Here is a 26,166-nt window from a genome sequence, read left to right as displayed (position 1 = left end):
AACCCTGTCCTGTAGAGCCTGGACCCGCCCTCCTCCTCCCTCTGCTCAGCAGTGAGGAGAGCTCTCGGCTCCCTTCCTTCTCTCTTCTCAGTGCAAGCCAGCAGGCAGAGACAGACCGAGCCTGGCCCCAGCTGCCCAGAGATAGCAACGAGGTCTGCACACATGAGACATGACAGCATCCTCCTTCTCTTTTTTCCTTTCTTTTGATGTAGCAAATCCAGCAAAGGCCCAAGCTCTTGCTCACGTGCTGTTGTTTTTGCAAGTGATTTTATTTTAAAACCGGAACTCGAGTTCTCCATTTGTTTAACAAGTCTCCCCCTCCCCTTTCTTTTTTTAAATAAAATTAATTTATTCTACACAACAGTAAACTCTTCCAGACTCTTCCCTATTTACAAATTAACATTTTTCGCTTGCAGATCATTGCTTCCCCCTCCTTTTCCTATCCTGTGACACAGAAAGTGAGAAACAAAGCCAATAGCTGAAGGTCTGTAAGGCAGTGCTCCCATCCAGCCCTCTGGATCCCACCCTTGGGACCTCAGGGAAGAACCAGAGTGACAATGTCAGTATTAGATCTGGAGATCTCCCCTCATCCACTGTGTGTGTTAAACCATCAACCAACAGCATCCAGCATCTCCCTGCTCCTCTGAGCTGTGTTTTAGCTGGGCTGAAATACCGTCAACAGAGCAAACTGCTCCCGCTGCGCTCTGAAGGGCCGTGTGTTTGGGGAGAAGGTGGCATTTGCTGTAGGAATGGGATCCACCAGCCCTTGTCTCACACATCCATGGGCCCGAAAGGCAGCTCTCACACCACAGGAGGAGGCAAGGAGCCTTTCCTGCCCTCTTGAAGCAGGAGGCACATGTGAGTCAAGAACTGGGGACATGCTTTGCTAGCTCAGGAAAGAAGGCACCTAATAAATAAAAATTCGGCCCAACCCAATTCCAGCAAACTCAAGGGGGGTTTTTTTTGAGGTTGTGGCTTGGCTTGTACCTCTTTGCATGAAGTGGTAATTTCTAGCTGGGTATGGTGGGGTCTGCCCTACCTGGAGACCTATCCAGATACTCCAAAGCCACCTGGCTCAGGTCCTGTGAGTACTGTCACTCCTGTGTCACTGCCACACAAGGAGCCAGGAGTCCTGGGTAAGACAAGCTGTGTGAGCCAAACCAAGGGGGACATGCAAACACTTTGTCTGCGAGCAAAGCTGCCCTTCTGGAGGGTCTCCCACCCCACATGAGGCACCCCTGTAAAACCATCCTCAGGGCTTCCATGACCTACTGGAAAAGAATCAATATAGTGTTTTTATTCCTGGGAGCCCAGCCAAGCACCTGCAAGGCAAAGCTGTCCCTCACCTCTGGACACAGCTCCTGGCTGTGGGATGTGGGCCTGACCCCCCCGAGACATCCCAAATGACCAAAAACTGATGTAAAGAGGGGTTGTTGTCATATTTTCCAAGGTTTGCCTTGAGCAATGGAAAATAGTCCCCAGCTGTGGCAGAGAACAGACAGAAGGCTGAGCTGATGCCCTTGCAGAGAGCTTAGGTTTTGAAAAATCAAGGAAGAGAGGGAGGAAGAAAGGGTATCCAGGGATTCTCTGTTGGTAGAGCAAAGAGAGAAAGGAAACAAAGGAACAGAAAAGGCAGGACAGCAGGAAAACCCTTCCTTGAATGCAATTCATTAAGCTTTGGACAAAAACCTTCTGTCAGAGGGTAGGAAACGCCCCAGAGGGAGCCCAAAAGCCAGCCCAGATAAACCCTCAGGCCTCTGCAGTAGCGCCCTCTCAGTGATCCATGTGTGCGAGAAGAGTCTCTGCATGGAGATCTGACATTTCCATGCTCATCCCAAAACGCCGGAGTCCCTCAGCAGCTGGTTTGTGGGACGGTGGTGCCAGAAAGATGTTGGCCATGCTGGGCTCTCGCCCCAGAGGGGACATGCCAAGGTGCTTTGGCTGGAGGATGGAGCCTGTCACAGCTTTGGGTGCCATCCCACGATGGTCATACCTAGGAGGAGATGCAGGGAGCCCGGCTCGGCCCTGGGAGAGCTCTTGGTCCAGAGGGAAGGAGAAGAGGCTGCAAGCTCTAAAATGGCACTGACTCTTTCAGCCTCCCACACCCCCAGCACTGCCCCAACCCTGGGGCTGGCGCCAGGTCCAGCGGGGACATTGCCCACCGCTGGCACAGCTCCGAAAAGCAGCAGGGATCGAGGAGGGCGTCCCGGCTGGGTCGCTGCTGGTGGCAGGAGGAGGTGGCGAGGCCGGTGCAGCAGTGAGGGGCACGGCTGCCCCGCTCCCCCCACCATGCAGCCCCCAGCACGGGGGGCTCAGTAGAAGGAGTACTGGTTTTCCACCGCCCGGGTCCGGCTCCGGGCACTGTCAGCCTCGTGGTAGTCCTCGGCACTGGTGGCAGCGGGCTCCGGCCGGCGCTCGGCGCTGTCGCTGCGGCTCCGGGGGCCCAGGGCACCCTCCAGGCGGTGGTAGGGTGCGGGCACCGGGACAGTGGGGGCCGCGGCCACCCCCTCAGCGGGTGGCGGGACCGGCGGGCCCGTGGGTGCTGTGCTGCAGAAGTAGTGTGGAGGTGGCAGGTCGACCCGGCAGCCCGGTGGCTGCGACACGAGGGGTGGCGGGGGGCCGGTGTCTGCAAGAGAAACAGGAGCTTGACCCCTCCAGTGCTGCCTGGGGCTTGGCCCCTTCCCTCTCCCTTGCTGGTACCTTCCCACATCCCCTCTCCATCCTTGACCCTGTTCTTCTCCAACCCTCCTTCCCACTCTCTCCCAGCATAGCAGGATGCTCCGAGCCCTGCAGAACCCCCTGCTCCTCTCCTTGCCCGAGCCAGGGGACTGACACCCGCAGCCAGGGACAGGGGGTCACACCCACACAGCCCTGCTGCTGCGTGGACCTCAGTGCCCAGCTTCAGAGGGTGACACCCACCTTGGTGCATCTCCATGGCCCCACACATCAGCAGGGCACTGCTTTAGGGGGGGAATCCCATGGATCTGTCCATGCAAGATCCCAGCCCGCTCCTCACACCCAGCCCTCCACGTGCAGCCTTGCCCAGCCCTGGCACCTACCGGGCTGTGGGCTCTGGGCCACCACGTAGCTGCGGAGGGTGATGTCGGCCGCGCCGCCCGACTCCAGCGGGATGGGATGCGTGTGGAAGTGGCGCAGCATGTCAAAGATGGTCTGGAACCAGAGGTGCTGCACGTGGCACTGCCCGCTCTCGTTCAGCGACAGGCGCAGGTGCTGCAAGTGCAGGGGACGGGGTGAGCTGGGGGTTGTGAGGGTGAGACCTACCCGTGCAATTGGCAGCAGCCACCTCCATCAGGCAAGGGAGGTTTGTTCCTAACATAGGATTGTTATGTTTACCCTGCTGCAGGGTGTTTCCTGTAAAACCCCACTCGCTGCAGCCCCAGGAGAAGTTTGGCCCCTTCCGGGGAAGAACACCATAAAGAAACACACAGAGAAGGGCGTCTGGGTACAACCAGGGAGGCTGAAGCTCTGATCCCAGTGTCACAGACAGCCTGGGGAAGCCTCTAGCTCACCTGAACTGCGTCTTGCAAAGTGACAAGAACAGGCAATCTCTTTGCTAGGAAAAAGACCCAGCAAGAAACTACTTGTGGTTGGTTTTTTGTAGTGCATCTGTGTACTTTGGGACACTGAACAGACAAGGAGAGGGCAGGGGAAGGTGTGCCAAGCTACACTGAGCCTCCATGGGGTATTTAACCTTATGCTCACATGGCAGGCACTGATCCAGTTGGGAAAGTGTAGAAGGGGCTGGGCAGGGTGCAGAGGCCTCTTGGGGCACAAGGGCAGGCGGTCTTGAGGGATGCCCTACCAGGGTGCAGCTCCCTGCAGAGCTGCTGTGTTTGGGGTCACCCACAGAGCAAGAAGGACCCCGAGGTGCTGGGCAGGGCTGACACTGACGTTCACAGAGAAGCAGAGGCCATGGAGAAGCAGAGGACACCCACCTTGGCTTTCCCCTGGAAGTTGAAGGTCAGCACGTACTCCCCCGGCCGCGTCTCGCTCTGCCGGATGACGAACAATCCGTGACTCCGGGCGCCCCCGAAGAGCACCAGCTGGGCTGCCTTGATCCGTGACAGAGTCCCGTGGAACCAGGGGAAGTCAGAGAGGTTGATCTCCGCCTCGGCCTCGCTGTCCTCCCCTGCCCGCAGGGACAGCAGGTTTTTAGGGAGCACCCGGACATCACCCCCTCTCCTCCTGGCCCCTCCTCCTCTCCCTCCGTGCACCCTCCAGAGCGAGATGCTGGGGCTGCATCCTGCATCCCAGTACCTGTGAGATGCCCACCAGCGGTGGGGGAGGATTCCAGTGTCTGCAGGAAGCTTTCCAGTGGGACATGGGTGAGCAGCTCCCCCAGGGAATCCCTGCCCCGGCTGTGGGGCACGGGGACAGCAGTGGCTGTGGCGGTGTTGTGAGTGCTGGGCAGGGCACATCTGTCCGGTGGCCTGGGTACATCTGCAGGGGAAATTGCAGAGGGATGAGTTAGTGGCTCAGCATCACCCACCATCACTGGGCAAAGCTGGGGGCTGTCCTGCTCTGAAGGCAACTGTGTTGGATACTCCTGGATCTTAGACACCTGAGGGCTAGGTTATAGCTCTGAGTGACTCCCAGGCTTTCCCAGATGTAGTTCCTTACCGTCAGCCAGGAACTCGCAGCTGGAGGAGGTTGTCCTGCCTGGCAGACAGGCTCCCTGTGCACAGGACACCAGCTCAATGTCGTCCCCACTGTCCCTGGAGGAGAGCACAGACAGAGACACACACATGCGGCACCTCCACTCACTGGCGTGAAATGGGGACTCAGCCAAACAAAATTCCAGTGTGATCCAAGAGCACATCCTGATGCTCCCAGATTCCTCCCAAGGGATTGCCACAGCACCAAGAGCATGGTGAGGCAGAGCAGCCATCAAACAACATGACTTTTTGGGGGTGAGAAACCAGCGTGGGAGGGATTAAACCCTTGCAAGCCCACACTGCACAGGTCATGCTGCTCAGTTCCAGCTGCAGGATTTTGCTGCAGCCTTGTGGGTTTGGAAGGAAAGCTGTTACCTTGACTCTCAGCGCTTTGCTTTGCACCCACACACCCTCCCACCACCAACTTCCACCCGAGGGCACTTTCACTTTCACCCTCTGCAAAGGGAAAAGGGAATTACCGACCCATGGGAATTACATCCCTAAGAGACATGAAAAAACCAAGCCAGGAGGCCTGGAGCAAAAGAGTGAGTGGGAATAGAGCAAGGGAGCCACTCAGAGCATCCCTGTTGCTGACCCTCCCTGTGCACTTCAGCACCCTTCTTGCACAAGCATCCAACTTGCTCCACAACCTACTTTTATCCCAGCCACCGGCAAGAGTCCGGAGCTGCCCACAGCACTCGGCTGCTCTTGCTTCACACGGGCCACGTGGGCACAGGCAGCGGGGAAGCGGCTGCGTCAGTGGCAACAGCTCCCTGTGAGCTGCTGAATTATTTAGTGGCCAGTAAGTGAATCAGCCACTGGGAGTCATTCAGCTGCAGCCAGTTAAAAACAAGAAGGGAGGAAGGAAACCAAAACCAACAGCGCTCTGCAGAAAAGCCGTCGCCGGGTGCTCACGCAGCGGCTCCAGCACGCAGCCCTTGGCACGAGCATCGGGAGCTGATTGAGAATTCGCTCTTGGCACCGAGCGTGTGTGGCGGTGTATTAAACAGCTCATTATTATTTGCTCTGGAGTTCATTATTATTTGCTTTACAGTCACGTCTGGAGGCCAAAGCCGGCCGGCGCTGGGTGCTAAGCAAACAGAAAGGGCTGGGAGGCTGCCAGGGGCAGAGCGAGGGGCTGGCGCAGGGATGCCGGCGGCTTCTGTGGTGGCTCGAGGGGAGCACGGCCGTGGTGCTCAGCTCCAGCTGGAAAACCAGCACTGAAACACGGAGTGAGGGAAAAAAGGCCTTTTCCGAGCCTCACATCAGCAGCCCAGCCTCAGCATTGCTTCCTGAATCACAGAATCACAGGATGGTGTGGGCTGGAAGGGAATTTAAAGCTCATCTCATTCCACCCCCTACCATGGGCAGGGACACCTTCCACTAGGCCAGGGTGCTTCAAGTCCTGTCCAACCTCCTTGGACACTTCCAGGGATGGGGCAGCCACAGCTTCTCTGGGCAGTTCATGCCAATGAATTACAGTTTTCAGAAAACAGCAAAAGGAGCAAAGATCTGGAGTGCACCAGTGCATCCTCCCTGTGAGATGCAGCATCCAGGGTGACCAACCAAATGCCTCTCTCTAGCAGGAGGGGGCAAAGGCAGCCTGGAGGAAGCAGGAGCATCTCCAAGCCTCTGTTCCAGGTTTGCTTGAGGTTTTCACTGCCACAAGCGTGGGCACCTTGTTTTTCCAAAACTGTGCCAAGAAGAGCAGTGCCAAGGTTTCCCTGGAGGCTGGGCATGTCTGAACCAGCTGAAGGGCAGCAGCACCAGGCACACAAACCTCCCTACACAATTTGCTGTGTGTGCTGATGGAACAGCAGATGAGAAGTTTTGGCTGAGTTGTGATTCCAATTGTGACAACATTGATGCCACTGTGATAGAAATACAAATAAATCAATTCAACCAGCAGGATCTTAAATATATCAGGGATGCTAAGCTGGAAAAACACATGGAAAATAGCTCAAATATAGTATAAAAGCTTCAGAAGGTGGGTGTTAGGAACTTCCTGCTTTGAGGCTGTGTTCCCAGGTCACCTGCCTCTGCCAGGCTGAGGGGACATGGGGCAGAGAAGGGTGAACAGGCAGCCAGTGCTCTGCACCCCTGGCAGACACAGGCTGCTAACTCTGCCCCCAGACCTCTGCTGGTGTGAGCTGGGCACTTCCTGTGACAACCCAAGCAGCAAAAATTGCATCAGGGTAACAGCCCTTGCTCGGTGGTGAGGCACCACAGCTCAGCCCCACAGAGCCCCTTCCCCAGCACTCCTTACCCGGGGTCGATGCAGTCCTGGATATCTGCCACCCACGAGTGCTTCTGCAGGGAGTCGATGGTCTCCAGGATGTACTCAGCCCCATTCTCTACCTGCAGGCAATGTGGGACAGAGTCAGCTGTGCTGCAGTGCTGCCCCCCATCCCAAGGCAAAGCACACCCCACAACCCAGCCAGACCCCCTAAACAGCACCCCAACTGAGCAAGACAGGATCAGTGTCCCACCCCATCCCAGCACAGGAGTGCTGAGGGGTGACCCAGAGGATCAGTGTCCCACCCCATTCCAGCACAGGAGTTCCCAGGGGTGACCCAGAGGATCAGTGTCCCACCCCATCCCAGCACAGGAGTTCCCAGGGGTGACCGCCAGAGATGCTCTGGTGCATCCAAGATGACCCCTGAGCACAGCTGGGGCTCAGAGGAAAATCCCCACCCCACTGTTATGAGCAAATGTATGACAAGGTTTTTTACAAAGTTTTTACGCCTCCATGGAAAAACCACACCTGGCTGGCAGCACTGGAGGGGCATGGCACTATGCCCAAGCACAGACAGCATCCCTCACTCCTGGGGCACCTCTGTGTCCCCCCAAAACTAGCTCTGCACAGGTATAGCAGAAGCCATGCTGCTCTCTGCCCCAAAACCCTGCCAGACCCCAGGAGTTTTAAACCTCTCCTCTGTTATCTTTTCTGCCTCTGGTCCATGAGGCTTCTGACTTCTGATTGCAACAGAGTGGGAGAGAAACCCCCTTTCATAGGAAAAAGAAATAATAAATAAAAATTAGGATGCAAAAGAGCCTCCAAACTGTCCAGCCCAAAGGAGCTGTGCTTTTCTGGGGAGAGCCCAGAAGCTCCACATCAGTGGACTCAGATGCCATGGGATGCTGTGTGCCTCTGGCAGGTTTCCCTGCATCCCTCATGGAGCCTTAAACATCGTGTTCCCGAGGCAGCAGAGCAGCCCTGACTCGGGGAGGGTGTCACATTGCCAGCTGAGACAACCTCCAAGCAAATCCGATTAATCACAAACAACTGAATCACCGTCCTGAAAACAAGCAGGGAGGAGCAGAGCCCTGGCTGGGGCTGAGCAGGGACCTGGACCCTGTCCTGAGCAGAGGTGGAGTGGAGTAGCAAAGATCCCCGTCCCCAGTTTGTTTAACCAGAAGAAAGGATCTTCTCTGGCTTTTTAAGGGCAAGGCATGAAGCTGACGTGGGAGATGCGGCTGCTCACTCATGCAGAGCATGACAGCAAGCAAAGCACGTGCAGGGCTTGGGTATTTTGCAAGCACCTGCTTGTGCAATGGAAAAAACTGCACGTGCTTGGTGTCTGATGGGCTCTGGGGACATGCTGGCTGCTCATTTTTAGGCAATCTGGCAGAAACTATTTCAGTGTGGCCTCCCCAAACAAGGCAGGGGCTTTTCCACCCATCGTAACCTGCATGTTGTGTGTGAAGGTAGACATTGGGCTCCACATCACACAGGAAGGGAAACCACAGCACCCAGCTTGCCCACCTAATCTGTACCCCAGCATTGGGGGTGTTTCACCCCCTCTGCAAGTCCAGCCAGAGAAGGGGAAATGGGAGAGCAGAAAGATGTCCCAGCAAGGAAGACCTGGGTAGAAAATGAGCCACGAATAATTGTGGGTGTGAGAAAAGCGGAACAGCATCCTGTGCCAACAGCTGGGAGAGGAGGGCAAAGCCTGGCTGGGGGGGCTCCATGCCATGCTTGCTGCCTCAGCTCACTCAAAGGATCGATTCTGATCAATTCCCCTGTGGCAGGGTGAAAGCCAGCACAGGGCAGGCGCAGGAGGTACCTGGTAAAGCAGGCATTTCCCAGCTGGCAGGGTTTGGAGCATTCCTGAAGGGAATTAAAGGAATGGCTGGAGCAGTCACCAAGCTGTTAGCAGTGGGTGTGGAGAGAGCACGCCTGACTCCAGAAGATGGGAAGAGGGCAAGCCCAGAATTTTCCTCCAGCAGCCAGAGAAACCAACCCTCACAGGCACCCAGGAGGCATCCCAGAGCTGAATCCCCCCAGCAGGGATCTGCCATGACCAAACCCACCTGCTCATGCTCGTGACAGCCCCAGGGATAGGGAGAAGCAGTGGCACACCCTCGGTGTTGGCCACGCTTTGGACACTGAGGTGACACAGTTGAGGTGGGACTTGTAAGGGGATCTAGAGAACATGACAAGAAGTAGCTGATGAGCCATATTCCAAGAGCAGAGATCAATGGCCAGCGGTCAAAGCTGAGGGATGTGCTCAGCAGCTCCTTCCCATCAAAGGCTCTCCGTGCATGCTCCTCAGTAATGAGGACAAAAGAATGCGAGGATGCCTGATCAATTCAGGGATGACACCACACTGCAAGTGTGTTGGAGGATCAGGCAAGAATTCAAATGAACTTGTCAAAGCTGAGGTGGAATAAAAAGCTGAAACCAGCCTCCAGCTCAAGGACAGGGCGAGCTCTGGCTCACGGTGATCACCTCATGTGTGCGGGCTGGGGAACCACGACTTGGGAGCAGTTCTGCAAAAATCATCCCGGAGTTCCACCAGCCCACAGGCTGCATGTGAGTCACCATCATCATCGTCAGGGTGTGAGGAAAGCAACTGCATCAGCTCGGGCTGGACAAAGAGGAAGAAGAAAGAAGAAGCAATCCTTCCCACCCGCTCTGGGCTGCGGCCCCATGTGTACTTCAGGGCGTCCTCTCTCCAGAGCCTGCAAGGAAAGCAAGGGGCACCTTGGGCTGGTCAGTCTGGAGAGAAGAAGACACTTGAGGTTGGCCTTTGAGGCACAGAAGACAACAGCTGAATGAGCCTCTGTGCCCATGGTGGACACTGACCACTGCTGAGGCTGAAGAGCAAGAAGGCCTTGGGGAAGGGAGGGTGCCAGGAGAACGTGTGTGACCTTGACAAGGAGCTGGATTTGATGGAAAGCCATTTCCCATGGGAATGTGTGCTGGGGCCAGGCAGGCTACCAGGCTTGGGGGCTTTCACAAATCCAGGCTCAATTTTCCCCCCCTTTTCCTTTCCTAGTTTTCTAAGCTTTCAAGCAGGTTTATTCAGCCGGGAAGCCTGGCCTCTCTGCTCTGCTTTGCCACACACTCTTAGGGAGAAGCATCAGGGAGAGAGGTGTTTGTTTAGCAGAGGTAGAACCCAGAAACGCTCAAAATTCAATGGCCCATCACCATTGTGGTGTCCAGGACCCTGCAAAATTCAGCCCTGATCTGCCATGACAGGCTGTTGTCTTCCAGCAGAGCAGGAGGCAGCACTGAGCTAATTAATTGCATGATAGGGAAAATTCTGAAGAGAGAGACTTTCACTCTCTGCTCACGCCCCCAGACTCATGTGTGGTTGACCCCTAGGGTCTCATTGGCCCCCCACAGTTGTTCCCTGAATCACTAAGGCTGGAAAAGACCTCCAAGATCATCAAGTGCAACCTTTGACCAGATGTCACCTTGTCAACCAGACCACATCACTAAGGGCCATCACAGTGTGTCAATGAAGCAGCCACCACAAGTCACTGATCTGGGACAGCAGCAGCCACAAAACCACAAGCAGCTGCACCAGGGAGCATTTTTCCTTGCAGGTTCTCTCTGGACACTGATTTAACCCATCTCCTGGTGGCACAGAGAAGCCAAACAGCTTGATCCCAGAACACCCCGGTGTCAGCTGCAGGAGGCAGGGATCCTGTGGGGAGCATGAGTGCTGTTGGCATCTCAGCTCTGAAAGCCAAGGCAATGATCCCTTTGGGGACTGAGCCTCCTGTGCTGCAGGCTGCAGGTGCAGAGGGGGTTCCTGTAGGGACACACACCCTGCTCTCACCTTTAGGACGAAGGTGTTGTCTTTGTCAGGCATCTCCAGGGGCATGGTGGTGCGCACCTCGATGATGGCCGACAGCGGGATGCTCACCTTGGGTTTGGAAGCCTGGGAAAAGAAAAAAAAACCCAAAAAACCAAAGAAAATAAATGAAAAGAAATCAATGAATGAAAAAAAAAAAGTCACTCAATTGAATCAAACTGTCCCTGGGGACAATGCAGCAGGGCTCTCAGAGGCAAGATCAGCTCAGCCTGTGTGGTTATTACGGGGGGGGGATAAACAGCATTGATTTCCCTCCCGTGCCTGATAACTCTGAGCTCTGTGAATTAAACCAAGAGGAGGCCCAGTGGAAGACAGGGAGGTGCTTTTAACTGCCAAACCACCCTCCTTGCTCCAGCGCAGGCTGATGTGCCAGCTCTGCCAACACCACTTAATTTCTCTCCATTTTCAACCCTCTCCCGATGGAGAGAGCTGTGCTGTCTGGTGGGGGATGCTTCCCATGCGGAAAGCAGCCCCGTTTCTCCAGCACAGGAGCAGCATTTCAACCGGGCAGCCACGATGCAGCAGCCTCAGCCATGCAGGGAATTTTAATTACATTAAAATAAAGAAAAATGAATTTCCCCCAGGGCCCCTGGCACCCGCCGGAGCCTCGGTGGGGAGGCAAGACCCGGTGCCTCCCACTCCAAGTGTTTGCTGAGCAACAAATTCCCCAGATATTTGTTTTAATTATAACAAATCCCCACAAAGGAGCTCGTGGTGCTGCTCTCCAGGGCTGGTCCCCTCCAGGGCTCTGGGATTTGGAGCATTGCAGCTGCAGGAAGCAGAGATGAGATTTAGTCACCAAAACCTGTGCCTGGTGCCTTGGCTGCAGTGGGTGGGATGAGGCCAGCAAGGAGCTCCAGGCTGCAAGTTACCAATAATGGGCTCAGTTCCCATTTTTATTGGGAAATAAAAATAAATAAATCCAAGACAGAACAGAAACTGCTTTTTCCCTTGCAGGATGTTTCGTTTCTACCAGCCCCGGAGCCCCAGTGTTGCCTCCAGACATGTCTCAGCCGTGCAAGGCTCTGCCCATCCCTGGGGAATTTTTCCATCTTGGTGTTTGTACAGGAGAAGGTCAGAAAGGAAGTGGCAGCTGCTTCGAAAGGAGAGGAAACAAGGTGATAATTCACCCCTGAGCCAGAGAAGGGTCTTAGAATCACAGAATGGTTTGGGCTGCAAGGGACCTTAAAGATCATCTCATTCCAACCCCCTCCTCTCTGGGAGGGTTCTTCCCTTAAAGATTTAAAGACGTGGCCATAGTTTTTGTAGGGTCTATGCAAAAACAAAGCTGTGGGCTGCTGAAGCAAAAAGCAGTTTTCTTCCAGCTGTGCCAGACTGGTGCCACTTTTACATTTGCCAGATGGAAAGCATGATGGGATGAGAGGAAAAAGCTGTAAACCTAAGCGGGGTGTGATTATAACAGAAGAGCAGACAATGTTCATAAAAGTTGCCGTGAAATAATTTCAAAATTGATTTTTAGAGGCAAATCAAGATACACTAAAAATGGAATCCCTCTACAAGCTCTCTCCTAAATGTTTTAAGAGCAGCAGTTGTTCCATTTTAACCCAAGTTTATTTTCTCTTTGGTGCAGCTGACACACCAGGCTCCATCAGATCCTCCATCCATAGAATCACGGAATGGGTTGGGTTGGAAGGAATCCTGTTCCACCCCCTGCCATGGGCAGGGACACCTTCCACTATCCCAGGTTGCTCCAAGCCCCATCCAGCCTGGCCTTGGACACTGCCAGGGATGGGGCAGCCACAGCTTCTCTGGGCACCCTGTGCCAGGGCCTCCTCACTCTCATATGGAAGAATTTCTTCCCAATGTCTCACCTATCCCTACTCCCTTCCCCCCCTGTCCTGTCACTCAACGCCCTGTGAAATGTCCTTCTCCTGCTCTCTCATAGGCTGCCTTGTGGGCACCATGGACATGGAGTTGTTTCTTTCCAGCCAGGCCCTGTTCCATGGGCTCAGGAAGCCCCCAGTCCAGCCCAGAGCAGTGCCCACCATCCGTACCCGTGCCGAGCTGCTCTCCAGAGAGATGCACTCGAGTTTAAGCTCATGTTTTGTATTTTCTCAAAAGGTAAGAGGCACAGACCAACACCAACAGTGCGGGGTTCATTTTGGCCTGCAGGTTGGATGGGTTTCAAGCACATTTTCCCATCCATTCGCACCTCAGCCACACAGCACCAGATCTCCCTCTGGACCAGAGCTGGATTTCAGCCCAGCTCAGCAGTGGAAACAAAAAAAGCCCCAAGCAAAACCCAACTGCTGCCTGAACTTCTCATAAAAACAACGGTGGACAAAAGCCAGAACTTACCTTTGGAGGGACATAAAACTCCAGGAGGAACCTCTCTCCTTCCACCTTCACCGCTTTCCGGAGCAGGAGGCGGCACTTCTGCCACTGCGAGCTCCCCACACAGTTCGTGTCATCGGCCACCATGTAGCGCAGCGTCCCCTCCCTCTGGATGTCCACCAGCTCCACCTTGGACGAGGGCACCTTGGACAGGCGCAGCTTGTGGGTCCATTTCTCCCGAGGGTCCCCAGGCTCCTTGCCCCCGGCTGGCCACGGCTCCCTCTCGGCTCTGCGGCCACCCGGAGCAGCCTCAGCGCCTGGCTCCGGAGAGGATTTGCGGTGCCACATCTCCTTCATTCCATCCACCACGCACAGGCTCATGTTCCTCAGGGAGAAGCCTTTCTTGAACTTGGGCTTGGCAGCAGCGTGGATGGAGACATCCTCCGAGCTGCGGGACTGGCCGTAGGAGGAGACCTTGCGAGCCTGCACCTGCTGGGCTGGGGTCAGGTACCGGCTGGCGCCCAGCGGGGCGTCCATGCTGTCCAGGGACTCCGTGGACGTCTCCTCCTTCCTCGGGGTGACCTCCCGCCCGTAGGGGACGTGGCAGTTCTGCAGCCCCACGAAGGGCACGATGTTGTACTTGGTGGGCGAGTCAGACACGAACACCCGGCTGACCTCCAGGCTGAAGATGTCCAGGAAGTTGGCGGTGAAATGGTGGGAGAAGGAGGTCTCTGCCCCGGGGGTGTCGTAGTGGGGGTTCTCCTTCAGGAACTGGCAGAACTTCTGGGCGAAGTCCACGGCGGCTGCCTGGGCGTGCAGCTTGCAGAACTCCCTCCAGTCGGGGAGCGGGGAAGAGGGCTCCTGGCACAGGGCATCGCCGTTCATGGCTGCCCCATTCCACCTGCCGGCGGGCTGAGGGACAAGGACACAGCCTGAGTGTGGGATGGACATGGACAACCCACCCTGTCCCCCCTAAACTGGGATATGGATGACCTACCCTGTCCCCACCCCGCAAATGGGGGCATGGACACGGACAACACACCCTGTATCCCCAAATGGGGGCATGGACAACACATCCTGCACCCCCAAATGGGGACATGGACAACACAACCTGCACCCCCAAAACAGGGGTCACAGGACATGGACACAACACAGACCCCAAAACAGGGGTCTCCCCTTGCCACGATGCCAGAGCTGATCTGCAGTTCCAGTGCAAAGGAAAATACTGTGGGAAAGTGTCTGTGTGTCGCTCTCTCTCCACTTCATCCACTAGGAAAGAATCTTGGCCCCGGCAGCAGCCATAAATTGTACTTATTTTACGATTATGACCATGCAAAAGCATTATTGATTTCTCATGAAACCACTAAGGAGTCCCCGAGCGGAGGAGCCCGGGGGGATTTGCCTGCAGGATTCCTCTCGCTCTGTGTCTGCCTGGGCATGGCACAGCTCTCCATAAGGGGATGGGGCACTGGGAGTCCTGGCAGTGCCCACCCAGGGCAGCACCCTCCCCTCTGCAGCCACCAGCTGGTCCTTCTCTTTCTCCAGTCTCTATTTCTGCCCTGATCCTCTGCCACATCAGTTTTGGGATTTTGTCCTCCCCGCTGAGCATCAGCTAACAGATAACCCAGGACAGGTCCTCAGCAGAGGTCAATGAGGAGGTGGGGTACAGGGGGAAAAGAAACAGAAGGCAGACCCAGGAGCACACCAGAAGCTGATGGGAGCTGCAGACCAGACCTGTGAGCCTTTGGGAGAAGCACCAGTTTGCCCAATCTCCACACTGGTCCTTCTCCCAGTGGCCGAGGGACTGGCAGTGCATGTGTCCAGTCCAGCTTGGTGCTCATGCTGCACTTCCCAAATCTCTGCCTGGCTCTGGGCAGCATGAACAGCCTCCCCTGGGAGACCCCAGCAGTGACTGCATCTCAAAAATCTCCTCCCAGTGCCAAAACTGCTCGTGGCCTGCTGGTACTGGTGGGCCTTGGCTGGGGCACTGCTGAGCCCATGACCCCAAACACACAGTCCCTGTGTCCAGACACCCCTCCTTTCCCCACTCCAAGGGCAGCAGGTTGGCAAATCCACCTCAGCTGGCTCAAACACAGAGCCCAAGGGTGCCTGTGGCTGCCCTGCTCCAGGCAGGGATTGTGCCTGTGGGATCCAGTTCTGGAAGGGCAGGACAGCTCCCCCCGGGTTTTGCTGCTCTCTATTCACAGAGCAGCTCTTTCCCTGGGTTTTGCTGCTCTCCATTCACAGAGCAGCTCTTTTGCTGGCGAGGGATTACTCCTGCTAATAAATCACGCGCCGGATCCCGCCGGCAGCTTACACGGCCAATAATTAATTACTGCTCGGATGAACGGCACAAGCCACGGGATCGGGGCGGGCACTGGGGACTGGGATAACCTGCTCCTTATCCTCCAGACCCCAGCCATGTCAGTCACCAGACCCCAGGCAGGATCAAGCCCTGAAGGCTGTGATTCAGAGCAGCAGCTGTGGCCAGGAGCTGGTTGCCATATCCCCAGCACATCCCTATGGAGATGAGTTCTCTGGGAGCACCTCCATCCCAGGAAGTGGCTCTCAACCCCCTCCAAACAGGGAGAAATCCACACAGGCAATAAAAATCCCAACAGAAACACGATATATGTGGCATTTTCCCATCTTTAAGGCAGGGATGCTGCTCGGAGACCTGGCTGTGCTAGGGAGGCACTGAGGACAGGGTACACATGGACCTGCATTGGCCCCTCACATCCCACAGCACCAGCAGAGCTCCAGCTCCTGCAGAAATCCCTGGCAAGGCTCTCCCCAGCATCACAGGGCTTTCCCGGAGACCTGAGCAGGGAGCCATGCCAGCTGGGAAAAAACCCATCCCTGCAGTTTAGAAGCAGCATCTGAATTTCCCCAAGAGACATCAGCAAAGCAGCAGAAAATGCAAAGCTGTTTGTTACCCGCCCAGCAAATGAAATTCCTAATTATCCATCCATCACCAAGCAGAGGATTTAAAGACTCTGCCCTTTGAATTGAAAATTCACAACCCCAGCTCTACCACGGCCCCAGGAGCTGCCCTGGCACCAAGCCATGGGCCAGGAGTATTTGGGCTTGGGGAGAAAAGGGAGATGAAAAGGAGTCTCCTGCTGCCAATCCAAGCAGTCACGGCAAGAGCAAGGAAGAGAGAAAGGGTGCAAAGGGAAAAGAGCAGAAGGGGGCTTGTGGGGGGAAGAGAAAGCCCCTCGGTGATGGGTTTATTTGCATCTGCCTGGGGTGTTGAGCCCCGGGGCTTTGATGGTTTCCCTCCCATGAATTTGGTGGAAAACACAGCTCCCCATCCCTCTCTCCAGGAGGGACTGGTGCTCAGGGCCTGCCTGCCCAAAACCAAGGCATGGCAACAGACTCTGAGAGGTTAAGGGAAAAAAAAGAAGAAGAAGAAGGGAAAAAATAAGGCACTTCAAAAAAGATAAAGCCCCAAACAAAAAGCCTCAAGGAGATCCAGGCACGGCAGCCAGGCTCAGGCTCGGAGACGCGCACGCAGAGGCATCACAGCGTCTTCCTTTCATCTGCATGGGGATGACAGACTTTAAAAGGCCAATTTATAAAAATGAAGCCTAGAAGAGAGACATCTGGCAGGTCTGAGGAGGCGGCAGCGGGGATTACTAACCCTGTGCCACATATCCAACCCCCCTGCCCGAAGCACAGCCAGGAGCCCCCCAGCCAGGGCCCAACAGCACAGGCTGGGAGTCAGTGGGGTGGTTTAAGGGCAGCCCCTGGGACTGCAGAGCCATCCCCGCCCCTGATTCACCTGGTTTCTGCAGGAAGCAGGCTCCCAATTATGTGTGTAGATTTACCTTTAATCTGGGTGCCTGCACTCCCCTCCATACCAACAGCTCTGCCCCACTTCTGGAAATAACTTATCATGCCACAGACAGCATCCCCGGGCAGAGCGGTGGAAGCGGAGACGAAAATAAGCTCAAGATGAAAATAAGCAGCAAATCTGCAACTGCTTTTTGGAAAGGGCCATCCCCTGCCAGCCCAGCTTACTGAGGCCTGCAGCACACTCCAGGCACCTTTCTAAGGAGCCAGATTCCTTTGGAAGTGCCATCAGCCCACTCCAGAATTGGCTCAGGGGCCACACAGCCTTGAGTCCCTGCCTGGGTGACACAAGAGGACAGAAAAATAAAAATATAAAACGGGATGGCCTGTTGTCACGAAGAAGCCATGGAGTGGCAACCACGGCATCAGGCTGGTGACGGGCTCCTAACCCACCTGCACAAGTCCCCAAACTCCTCCCAGGGCAGAGCTGTGCCTGCTGCCGCTGTCATTTGGGAAACTGAGTCAAGATTTAAAAAGAGAGGATAAAAATAAAGAACTTCTGGGGTTTGCCAAGTGGAAACCCAGGCTGGGATGGCAGGTGAGAGCCAACTGCTGGCAGTGATTTGGGACACCTCTCCCACCAAGGTGTGCTGAGGCATCCCTTGCTCTGGGAGGGGGGCTTCTGGAATAATCTGAAAGTCGAAGCAAAGCTAACTGACCTCAAGAAGAAATGAAATTTAAACTGTCAGCAGAAGCGCAGGAGACCATAAAAAAACAACTCCCCCGTGAAACAGGAGTCAGGGAGCAACAACAAAGCCACTGGGATTTGCTGAACCAGAGGCGTGGGGAGGAACCAGCATCTAATGAGGTGTTAATAATCCGAATGCACAACACCGGTCATGGGATGGCCAGCACAGCCTGCCCAGCACGGCCTGCCCAGCGCTGGCTCCGATGGCTTTATTTAAGGAAACAACCCTAATAAAGAGATGTTTCCCTTCCGCCCAGCGCAGCCAGGCTGGGACAAAGTGATCCGAAACTCAGTGGGGAAAAGCACTGTCAGGTGGAGGCTGTGAGTGGCAAAATGAATCCCTCCATCCCGCCTGTGTGGGAAAACTCCCGGGGTCACGCCAGGGAGCAAAGGGAAAGGAAAAGCCAGCGCAGGAGGGTGTGCAGCAAAGCCCTGGCTCCCGGGGAAGGAGATCCCAGCCCCGGCTGTCCCAGTCCTGCAAGGCTGCTCGGTTTCCAGCAAGATCGATGCCACTCAAAGCCCCAGCTGGTCATCCCGATCCCGTGGGGATGACATGAGGAAACCCAGGCACCTGCTCCCCCAGAAAAGCGCCTGACCTAAGCGTGCCATGCCAGAGGAGGAGATCCCCGAGTCACGAGCAGGTCGCAGAGCAAGGCGATACCCCCGGCCCCCCCCGAGGTGATGCTCCTGGCAGGCAGCTCCTGACACACAGGCAGCCCCTCTGGCAGCTCCCGAGGGAGCCTGGAGCCTGCCTGCACAGCCCCGGGGCACTGCCTGCCCTGGGCAGACGGGAAAACAGCTCAAACTGGGAAGGGGACTGGCCTTGGGGGCAGTGGGGCAGAGGGAGCAGGCTCAGACTGACGGCAGGAGAGAAGCAGGGGCACCATCCCCACTCCTGCCGTGCAAGCACAGCGGGATGAGGGATCCATCGGAGCTGATGTCCCCCCATTCCACAGCTGAGACCTGAAGCACGTCACCAAGTGACCTCCCTTTGTCACCTCGAGGACCCTTCCCAGCCCTCGAGACCCTCCAGAGCTTTAAGTGCACGCAGAGGCTGAGCTGAGGAAGAGAAAACTATAAGGAACAAAAGCAGAAGTCACCTGCCTTGCACCTTTCACATCCCCTGGATCCCTGACCACAGCCCTGGAGTGGGAGAAGCTGATTGCTCTCCAGGCTCCTCAGTACTCCATGTACTATTTATACTGTTGTGATCTTAAATCCGACTGGCTGTCTGAACCATGGAAACAATCTTTGTTCCTCTCGTTTACTGTCCATCCCACTAAAATATTAATTGAACAGCATTTTGGCCTCAAATTTTATGGTCAAACCACCTGCCTTGAACCAATGCCTCAGCAGGAGCATGCTTTGACTCCCTGCCCAGATGCACTTCAGGGTCCACCTGTCACCTGCAGCTTAAAAAAACATTTTTCTGGAGTGAAAAGGCTCCTTGTGCCTTTTTCTGCTGCCCAGTAAGGAATCCCTCTGGCCAGCCCAGCTCTCAAAACAGATGCCTCAAGCACTCAGCAGTGCTGGATGGCCAGGACAAGGTTTTGGGGTGCAGGTGCTGATAGGACACATCTTCAAAAGAGAAAATGGGCAAGAAATGACCCTTTTCCCCCTCTTGCACATAAGGGTGTCCCCACAGCTGTGTGATGTCCTGACTGAGCCCCACAGGGTTCAAATAAGCAAATGGGCCCATGAGAGCCCCCCAGTAAAAACCCGAGCTTTTCTCCACTTCCCACTACTCTGACCATACCACAGGGCAGTTCCTCTCCCTCCCCTCCAAAATCCCCCGCCGTGGATGTTGTACCTCCTGTGCTGACAGCTGCTGGAAAATAAAGACAAGTTCATAGGTAAGATCCACTAGATCTTAGATAATCTTTTCCCTCAGTAATTCCATCCAGCTTGCAGGGAGCCACACTTGCAGCCCACGCACGGGGCTGGAGCATCACCCAAGGCACTCAGCCTGCTGGGAACAGTGGTGTGGGACCTGGGGGATGCCTCAGCCATGGGGACAGGGTTCCCAGGGTGCAGGGACATAATGATCAGCAAAGCTTTGGTGCATCTGGGCATCGTGGATGCAGCTTGGGGCTTGGAGGCAGCGTGCTGTGTCTTGGAATAAAGCAGAAACACCTCCTCAATGACCAAAAGGAAAAGCTATTGGAAAAAAAAAAAAAATTAAAACCCCAGAGCTTTAGGTGAAGGAGATCAGAGGCTGTTGTTCGTTTCCCCTCACTTGGATGCCACCTCACGTGCCTGTCTCCAGCCAGAGAGCTTCCCACAGAAAACTCCCCAGTCCAAAGTCTATTTTTAACCACCACAATAGCAGAGCCTCCCCCAAGGAGCAGCACAAGCCCTGTCCCCAACCAAGCAATCTCACATTTCCCTCGCTAAGCCTCGATTTCCTTCCGCCCCTCAGCCCACAACAAAACCCTCCTCCTCCTCCTCTTGCCTTCCCATCCTCAGAAAACTATCTGCACATCCATGCCCCTCCAGGCTGGTGTGCCGTGGGTGCACAGTGTCCTCACACCTGTTACACATTAACCACTGACCTGGGACCTGTGGGCAGACCCTTCCTGGGCTCAGAAATGCCAAACAACAGGAGATTTATCTGCTCACCCCCCTCCCCTGGAGGCACCCAAGACTCTGGGGATTTACTGAAAAAGCCCTGCAACATAACCCAAAGTGCAAACTCTTTGAAAGAGATGGCTCTTGCCCTGGGGATTGCTGTGCCATGGAGGGGCTCCTTGGGTGATTTTGGGGTGAGAGCTGAGTGGATGCTCAACAAAGCAAATCCTGATGGATACAGCACAGTCATCTGGGAATCCCCTGTCATTAGGTCAGAGAACCCCCTAAGATTGTTTTTCAATTACAGCACACAATAAACGTGAGATAAAGTTACACAGTTCTGTAGGAAATTTTCTTATGTTTTTTTTTACGTTGCAGATCTAATTCCCCACACACATCACTGTCTCATACTCGCCTGCAAACAGCCTTAAACTGCTGCCTAATGGTATCTGAGCTGGGGAAATTCAATTCTACCCAGCGCCTCACCCAGGACTGCTACAATCACTGCTAATTGCTTAAGTGGTGTATTAAGCAAAATAAAAATTCCAGTGGGCTTTGAACCGCCCCCCCCTCAACCAGATGATGCCAAAACACCCTGTTACAGCTGCCAACCCCGTCTGGAGATCCAACCTCAAATATCCTTTTTCTCTTCTCTGTGCAGGGATGCTCCTGGGCAGGCAGAGCTTCGTACCCAGTATGGCCATGACCATGCCAGAGGGACTCACAGGCTGTCTCCAACTTTGCCATCCCTCTTGCCCGGGTTTTGGGGTGCCACTGCAGCCCCTCTCCTGCCTCAGGGTCCAAATGCTGCCAGGACCCAGTGGAGCAGGGCAGAAACATCCTCCCAGTGGGACCCTGCAGTGGATGCACTCTGGGTCCCTCTCCTGTCTCCCCATCTGTGGGTGTGGATGGATGCGGGGCTCCAGTCACGTCTCATCCCAAACCTGGACCCTGTACCCAGCAAGAAGAATCTCCAAGCCCTTCTGGTTTTCCCTTTAGGAAGAATCAGGTGTGGGATGCAGTTTTCCCTTTAGGCATGATCTCTCCTCCTCTCCACTGCGATGGAGCCAGCTGGGGTTCAATTTCTGGGAGCATTTCCCTCTGCTTGCACAAGGAAGCGGATCCCCGGGCCAGGGACAAGTCTCCCACTCATATCCCACCACCTCACTGGCATCCATGGGCAGGGAAAACAGCTGAGGTCAAGTGAGGGCACCCACAGGCAGGAGGGGAATGATGCCAGGAGCCCCGGCGCTGGAAGCACTGCCCTGGGGCATCCCAGCCAGCCCAGTCAGCAGGGCCAGCAGATGGGCAATCATTATCTGCTTTCTCTGCCTCTGCTGGGAAGAAGAAGAGGAGGAAGAGGAACAGGAAAGGCATTAGCCAGCAACATCCTCATCTTGAGGAGACGGGTGTTCTACCTCCAAGGAGGAAGGACAAGAGGAGGTTGGACAAGACCACCCTGCCACAAGGGTGGCTGAGATGTGCTCGTAGTCCAGGAGAAGAGGGGACAGACCTGATGGCCCAGGGGATCAGCCAGAAGAGGCAACCCTGCAGTCAAGCAGCCGCTGCAGCCCTGAACCAGATGAGAAACTCACATTTGAGAAAGGAGGTGATTTTAACCCCAAAGCCTTGACCAGACAGGGACGGGGACCAGAGCTGACTCACCCTCCTCGATGGCACAGGGGAAGAGTCACTGAGACACCAGGCAGGGCAGGCAAACCTGTGTGCCTCCCAAGCTGGAGCTGAGAGAATTATGCAGCTTTTTTAGGAATCATTCAGTGCTACTAGCCCTGGGCTCCTCTGCTGCGTTACAGTGATAGTGAGACACTGGGAAATACTACTGAAGGACACAGAGGGAAGGTCCAAGGGCACTTGCCATCCCATCTGAGCAGATCTCCTGGCAGCACGCGCCCACCTGTCTGTACAAATGTGACCTCCCACCAGGGAAGAGGGGCTGAGCATTTCGGAAGAGCCTGTGTGGTTTGGGAGCATGATTCCTATTTAGAAAGGCATCCCCAGATGTCCATGGTCCTTCTCCACTCTCCAAACAAACCAAACCAAAAATCCCCATGGAGGGGAGTTCTGAGTAATCACAGAATCGTTTAGTTAGGAAAAAACATCCAGGATCATCCATTCCAACCATTCTCCCAGCACTGCCCAGGCCACCACTAAACCATGTCCCCAAGTGCCACATCTACATGTCTGTTAAATCCTCCAGGGATGGAGACTCCGCTGCTGCCCTGGGCAGCCTGACAACCTTTTCAGTGAAGAGATTTTTCCTAATACCCAACTAAACCTCCCCTGGCATAACTTGAGGCCATTTCCTCTTGTCTACTCAGGTCTACCTGGCTACAGCTTCCTTTCAGGCAGTTGTAGAAAGCGAGAAGGTCCCCCCGAGCCTCCTTTCCTCCAGGCTGAGCACTCCCAGCTCCCTCAGCTGCTCCTCATCCACTCAAAGACACAGGAGCAGGGCCTGCAGGGGATTTTGGGCAGGGTGCTGGGTGGACAGAGAGGTTTTACCTCCTTTCCCGTTCCAGTTCACAAGATCCCCGAAGCACCGGCAGCGTGGCTCTTGCAGGTCAAATGCATAACTTCAACCGATCAATTTCCACACTGGAAGGAAGTACCAGACCGACTTGGAGGGAGGGACCTGGAAGGCAAAGGTTTAGGCTGTCAAGCCCTGGAGCCAGAGCAATATCCCCAGGCACATCTCACCTCCCCCAAGCCACAGTCCTGCTGGGCTCCAGCCTGACTTCACCAAAACCAGAAACAAGCAGAAGGGCCAGGCAGAAAGTCCCCCAAGCCTCCCAAGGGCCTTCCCGCGGTGCTGCCCGGGCTCAGCAGAGCAGGGCTGGAGGAAGCTCGGGAGCCGCAGCTGCCCCACGGGTGTCCCCGCGGGGACGGGAGGCAGCGGCTGCCCGGGCTGCTGTGTCCTCGGGGGGCCCCTGAGACCCTCCAGAGCAGCCTGCACCCCTCCTGCAAACCCAGGCAGACAATACTGACTGAAAATAAGGGAGCATCCATGCGGGGGGCTGCGTGCTGCCTGTGCCTCCCCCCAGCCCCGGGGGAAACCAACCCACGGCTGTAGCCCCCCAGGCCCGGAGGGAAACCCCCTCCCCTGGGGCAGTCCCCCATCCCCGGAGCAGAACCCCGTCCGCAGGGCAGCCCCCATGGCGGGGAGAGCCCAACCCATCGCTGCAGCCCCGCACCCCCGGGGCAGCCCCCGCTCCCCGGGGCGCACCGGGCCGAGCCGGGTCTGCCCCATCACCGCCCCCCGCCCCCGCGGGGCCCGGGGCCGCCCGGAGCGGCGGCGATGCTCACCGGGAACGGGGCGGGGGGGGGTGACCCAGCCGGGGGGGCGGCAGGCGGCGGCAGCCCCCGGCCCCGCGGTGCGAGGGGAGGGGGCGGCTCGGGGACCCTCCCGAATGCACCGCGCCGCAGCGGCGGGGGGCGGGACCCTCCCCCGGGTGGGGGGATCCGCTGCCGAACGGGGAAGCGGCGGGGAATAACCGGGAATAAAGGGCCCTCCCCCTGCTCCGCCCCTCCGCCCGCCGGTGCCGGTGCCGGTGCCGGTACCGGAGGATGCGCTCACCCGGCCCCGCTCGCTGCTCTGTCCGGCTCCGCTCGGCTCGGCTCGGCTCTGCCCGGCCCGGCCGCCCCCCGCCCCGCCGGCAGCGCCGCCCCCCGCCCCGCCCACCCCGCCCCCGCCGCCTTAAAGGGCCCCGCCCGGCCCCGCCGCCCCCGCTCCGGCCCCCAGCGACATCGATGTGTCCCCGCCGACCGCGGGTTGGCATGGGGGGGTGTCTGCGGGAGCGCCCCAAACAACAGCGGGCACCCCAAATCCTCAGGAAGAGCCCTAAATCCTCGCGCGGGCTCCCCAGCTCCCCCGGGGGCACTGCGAATGCTTGGGCAGCACCCTAAATTTTCAAGGTGCCGAGTCTTCAGGCCCCTAAGATGCTCAAGATCCACAAATCCTGGCAGGGCACCCCATGCTTTGAAGAGGGGCCACAGCCTTTTTTCCAACCCATCTATCACCCAACATTTGTCCTTGCACTGCCCAGGAGAGGGGATGGGGTTGATCCCCCCCACACCCATATTCCCCGGGGGCACAAGGCAGGGTGGTGTGACTGGAGTGGCTCCAGGGGGAGGTTTGGGCTCTGCCCACCTTTGTCATCCTGCTGGTGGATTTTGGGGCCCATCTCAGAGTACTTTCCCTGCCAGGGCGTTCAGGACAGACTGAACCCCAGGACAGGGTGGGGTCTGGATGGACCAAACTCCAGGACAGGGGAACTGAAGCCCAGAGAGGGGCTTTCAGGGGTGGAGTTGAGGGTTCCACTGCCTCTGGGACCCTGCACAGCCCCCCCAGCCTCCCCATGGCTCGTCCACGGTAGGATGAGTCACCATTAAAAAAAAAAAAGGGAAAAAAAGAAAAGGATTTGCAGGAGGAACAAATCCTTTTTACTTCTGTGAAGCACCTGTAGGATTAAGACAATGCTGGTTATGTAAGAGGTGGAGAGGAGGGAGGGGTTTGTCATTATTATTACTATTATTTATTTATTATGCTTCCTCACCGTCCTGTTACCCTGCTGGGTGTACTCTTGGGAGATTTGGAAAGAGGCTGGTTTGGGGGAGAAGGAGGGAGATTTGTTGTAAGGCTGGTGCACAGTGATGCACCGTTTGCTTTTTCTTCCTCCACAGCAACATCTTCCTAAACATTTCTCTTTTTTTGGTGTGTTTTTGGCAGCAGCATGAAACATGGGCCGAGGTGGACATTCCAAAAGCACTGCCGAGGAGGCACAGCTGGGACAGGGACTCTTGATTTTCTCCATCATGGCTGGGTTTGTGGTGATTTTGGGTGGATGCTCTCCCTCCTGCTACTGGCTGGTCACATATTCAAGGCCAGGTTGTGCAGGGCTTGGAGCAACCTGGTCTAGTGGAAGGTGTCCCTGCCCATGGCAGGGGGTGGAATGAGATGAGCTTCAAGGCTCCTTCCATCCCAAACCATTAAATGTTTCTGGGATTCTACAGTTTCCTTCCCAGGGGTCTTCTGGGGACGAATGGATGCTCACAGAGAGGCTGGATCCCACTGCTCAGTGCAGGTGAGCCTGGGCCACCCACCTTCACCCAGCTCCCATGGCAGCTGACAATGTGTTTCCACTCCCCCCCTTCCGCTGCCTCTCCTCCGAAAAGCCTCTCTCCCATTCATATCCATTTTTAAAGAAAACACACAATCAATAGTCTCTCAGGCTGGAATTTCATTAAGGTTTTCATTGCACTCGCTATCGATTGGCAGCAGGGCTGGGAGCTGCACGGAGCGGGTCCGGCAGCCCCGGCTGGTGCTGTGCCCTGCCTGTGCCACGGGACCTCCCAGACCACCCTAAAAGGGAGAGGGCCATGCAGAGGATCTGGCTGCTCCCATACAGGCAGCGGAAAGCCCAGCATCCCAGGTTTTACTAACTCCTAGATTTTACTAACCATCACTAAGAGCAAAACCAGGAGCCCAGGGAATGGCTGGGATTTCTTTCATGAACCAGGACAAATGCTGTGTGATTGCAAAGGCTTTGGTACATAACAGGCTCTCTCCTGCCTTCCCTCTGTGGGATGCTGCTTGTTTCAGGATGTGTAAAACCAGGCTGGAATGCCTGGCCTTGCTTCCATCAAACACGGGGGCTGCAATTAAAAAACACCCCAGGGCTCTGAGTGTGGAAGGGCACGGTTTGCTCCGCTGCTGGTTGGTCACTTGGAAAATCAAGTGAAAAATCCCAACCTCTAAAAGGGCTCGTGGGCTAATTTTAGGTCTGGGCCTTGACCAGAGAGATTTACAATAATTGCCAGGGTGAAAGTTTAACTTCTCCCGCGACTTTTCTCAGCAATCCCCAAGGAACTGCGTTCTGCTGCGCAAGGAGCATCCCCGGGCCAGCTCCCCAAATTGCCTTTTTAAGGCTTTATTTTTAAACTGAAGCTGCAGGCTGCCTTC

At 55.9% G+C, this 26,166-nt stretch overlaps 1 protein-coding gene across 1 annotated transcript; it reads right to left on the bottom strand.

Annotated features, from left to right (window-relative positions):
• Positions 1 to 236: 236 nt before the first annotated feature.
• Positions 237 to 23,837, bottom strand: SH2B2 (SH2B adaptor protein 2). Its single transcript, XM_039563037.1, has 10 exons — positions 23,782 to 23,837; positions 22,710 to 22,839; positions 13,103 to 13,990; positions 10,748 to 10,849; positions 6,943 to 7,034; positions 4,642 to 4,736; positions 4,279 to 4,461; positions 3,957 to 4,150; positions 3,060 to 3,231; positions 237 to 2,626 (listed from the first exon to the last, which is right to left on the bottom strand). Exons 3-10 carry the CDS (start codon positions 13,961 to 13,963, stop codon positions 2,313 to 2,315), a joined length of 2,013 nt encoding a protein of 670 aa, XP_039418971.1. The 5' UTR covers positions 13,964 to 13,990; positions 22,710 to 22,839; positions 23,782 to 23,837; the 3' UTR covers positions 237 to 2,312.
• Positions 23,838 to 26,166: the final 2,329 nt, after the last annotated feature.

This window comes from Corvus cornix, chromosome 19 (assembly GCF_000738735.6).
Source record: "Corvus cornix cornix isolate S_Up_H32 chromosome 19, ASM73873v5, whole genome shotgun sequence".
NCBI lineage: Eukaryota > Metazoa > Chordata > Aves > Passeriformes > Corvidae > Corvus > Corvus cornix.
The sequence above is the reverse complement of the archived record's forward strand: the minus strand, read 5'-3'. Positions and strand labels throughout refer to the sequence as shown.

Bases quoted from the DNA above. Each gene is read 5' to 3' on its own strand.
- SH2B2 (XM_039563037.1), bottom strand. From the start codon at position 13,963: ATGAACGGCGATGCCCTGTGCCAGGAGCCCTCTTCCCCGCTCCCCGAC. The intron at 10,850-13,102 runs GTAAGTTCTGGC...TTCTTTTCCCAG, and splicing joins AGTTTTATGTCCCTCCAAAG to GCTTCCAAACCCAAGGTGAG. The intron at 2,627-3,059 runs GTAGGTGCCAGG...TTTCTCTTGCAG, and splicing joins GGCCCAGAGCCCACAGCCCG to ACACCGGCCCCCCGCCACCC.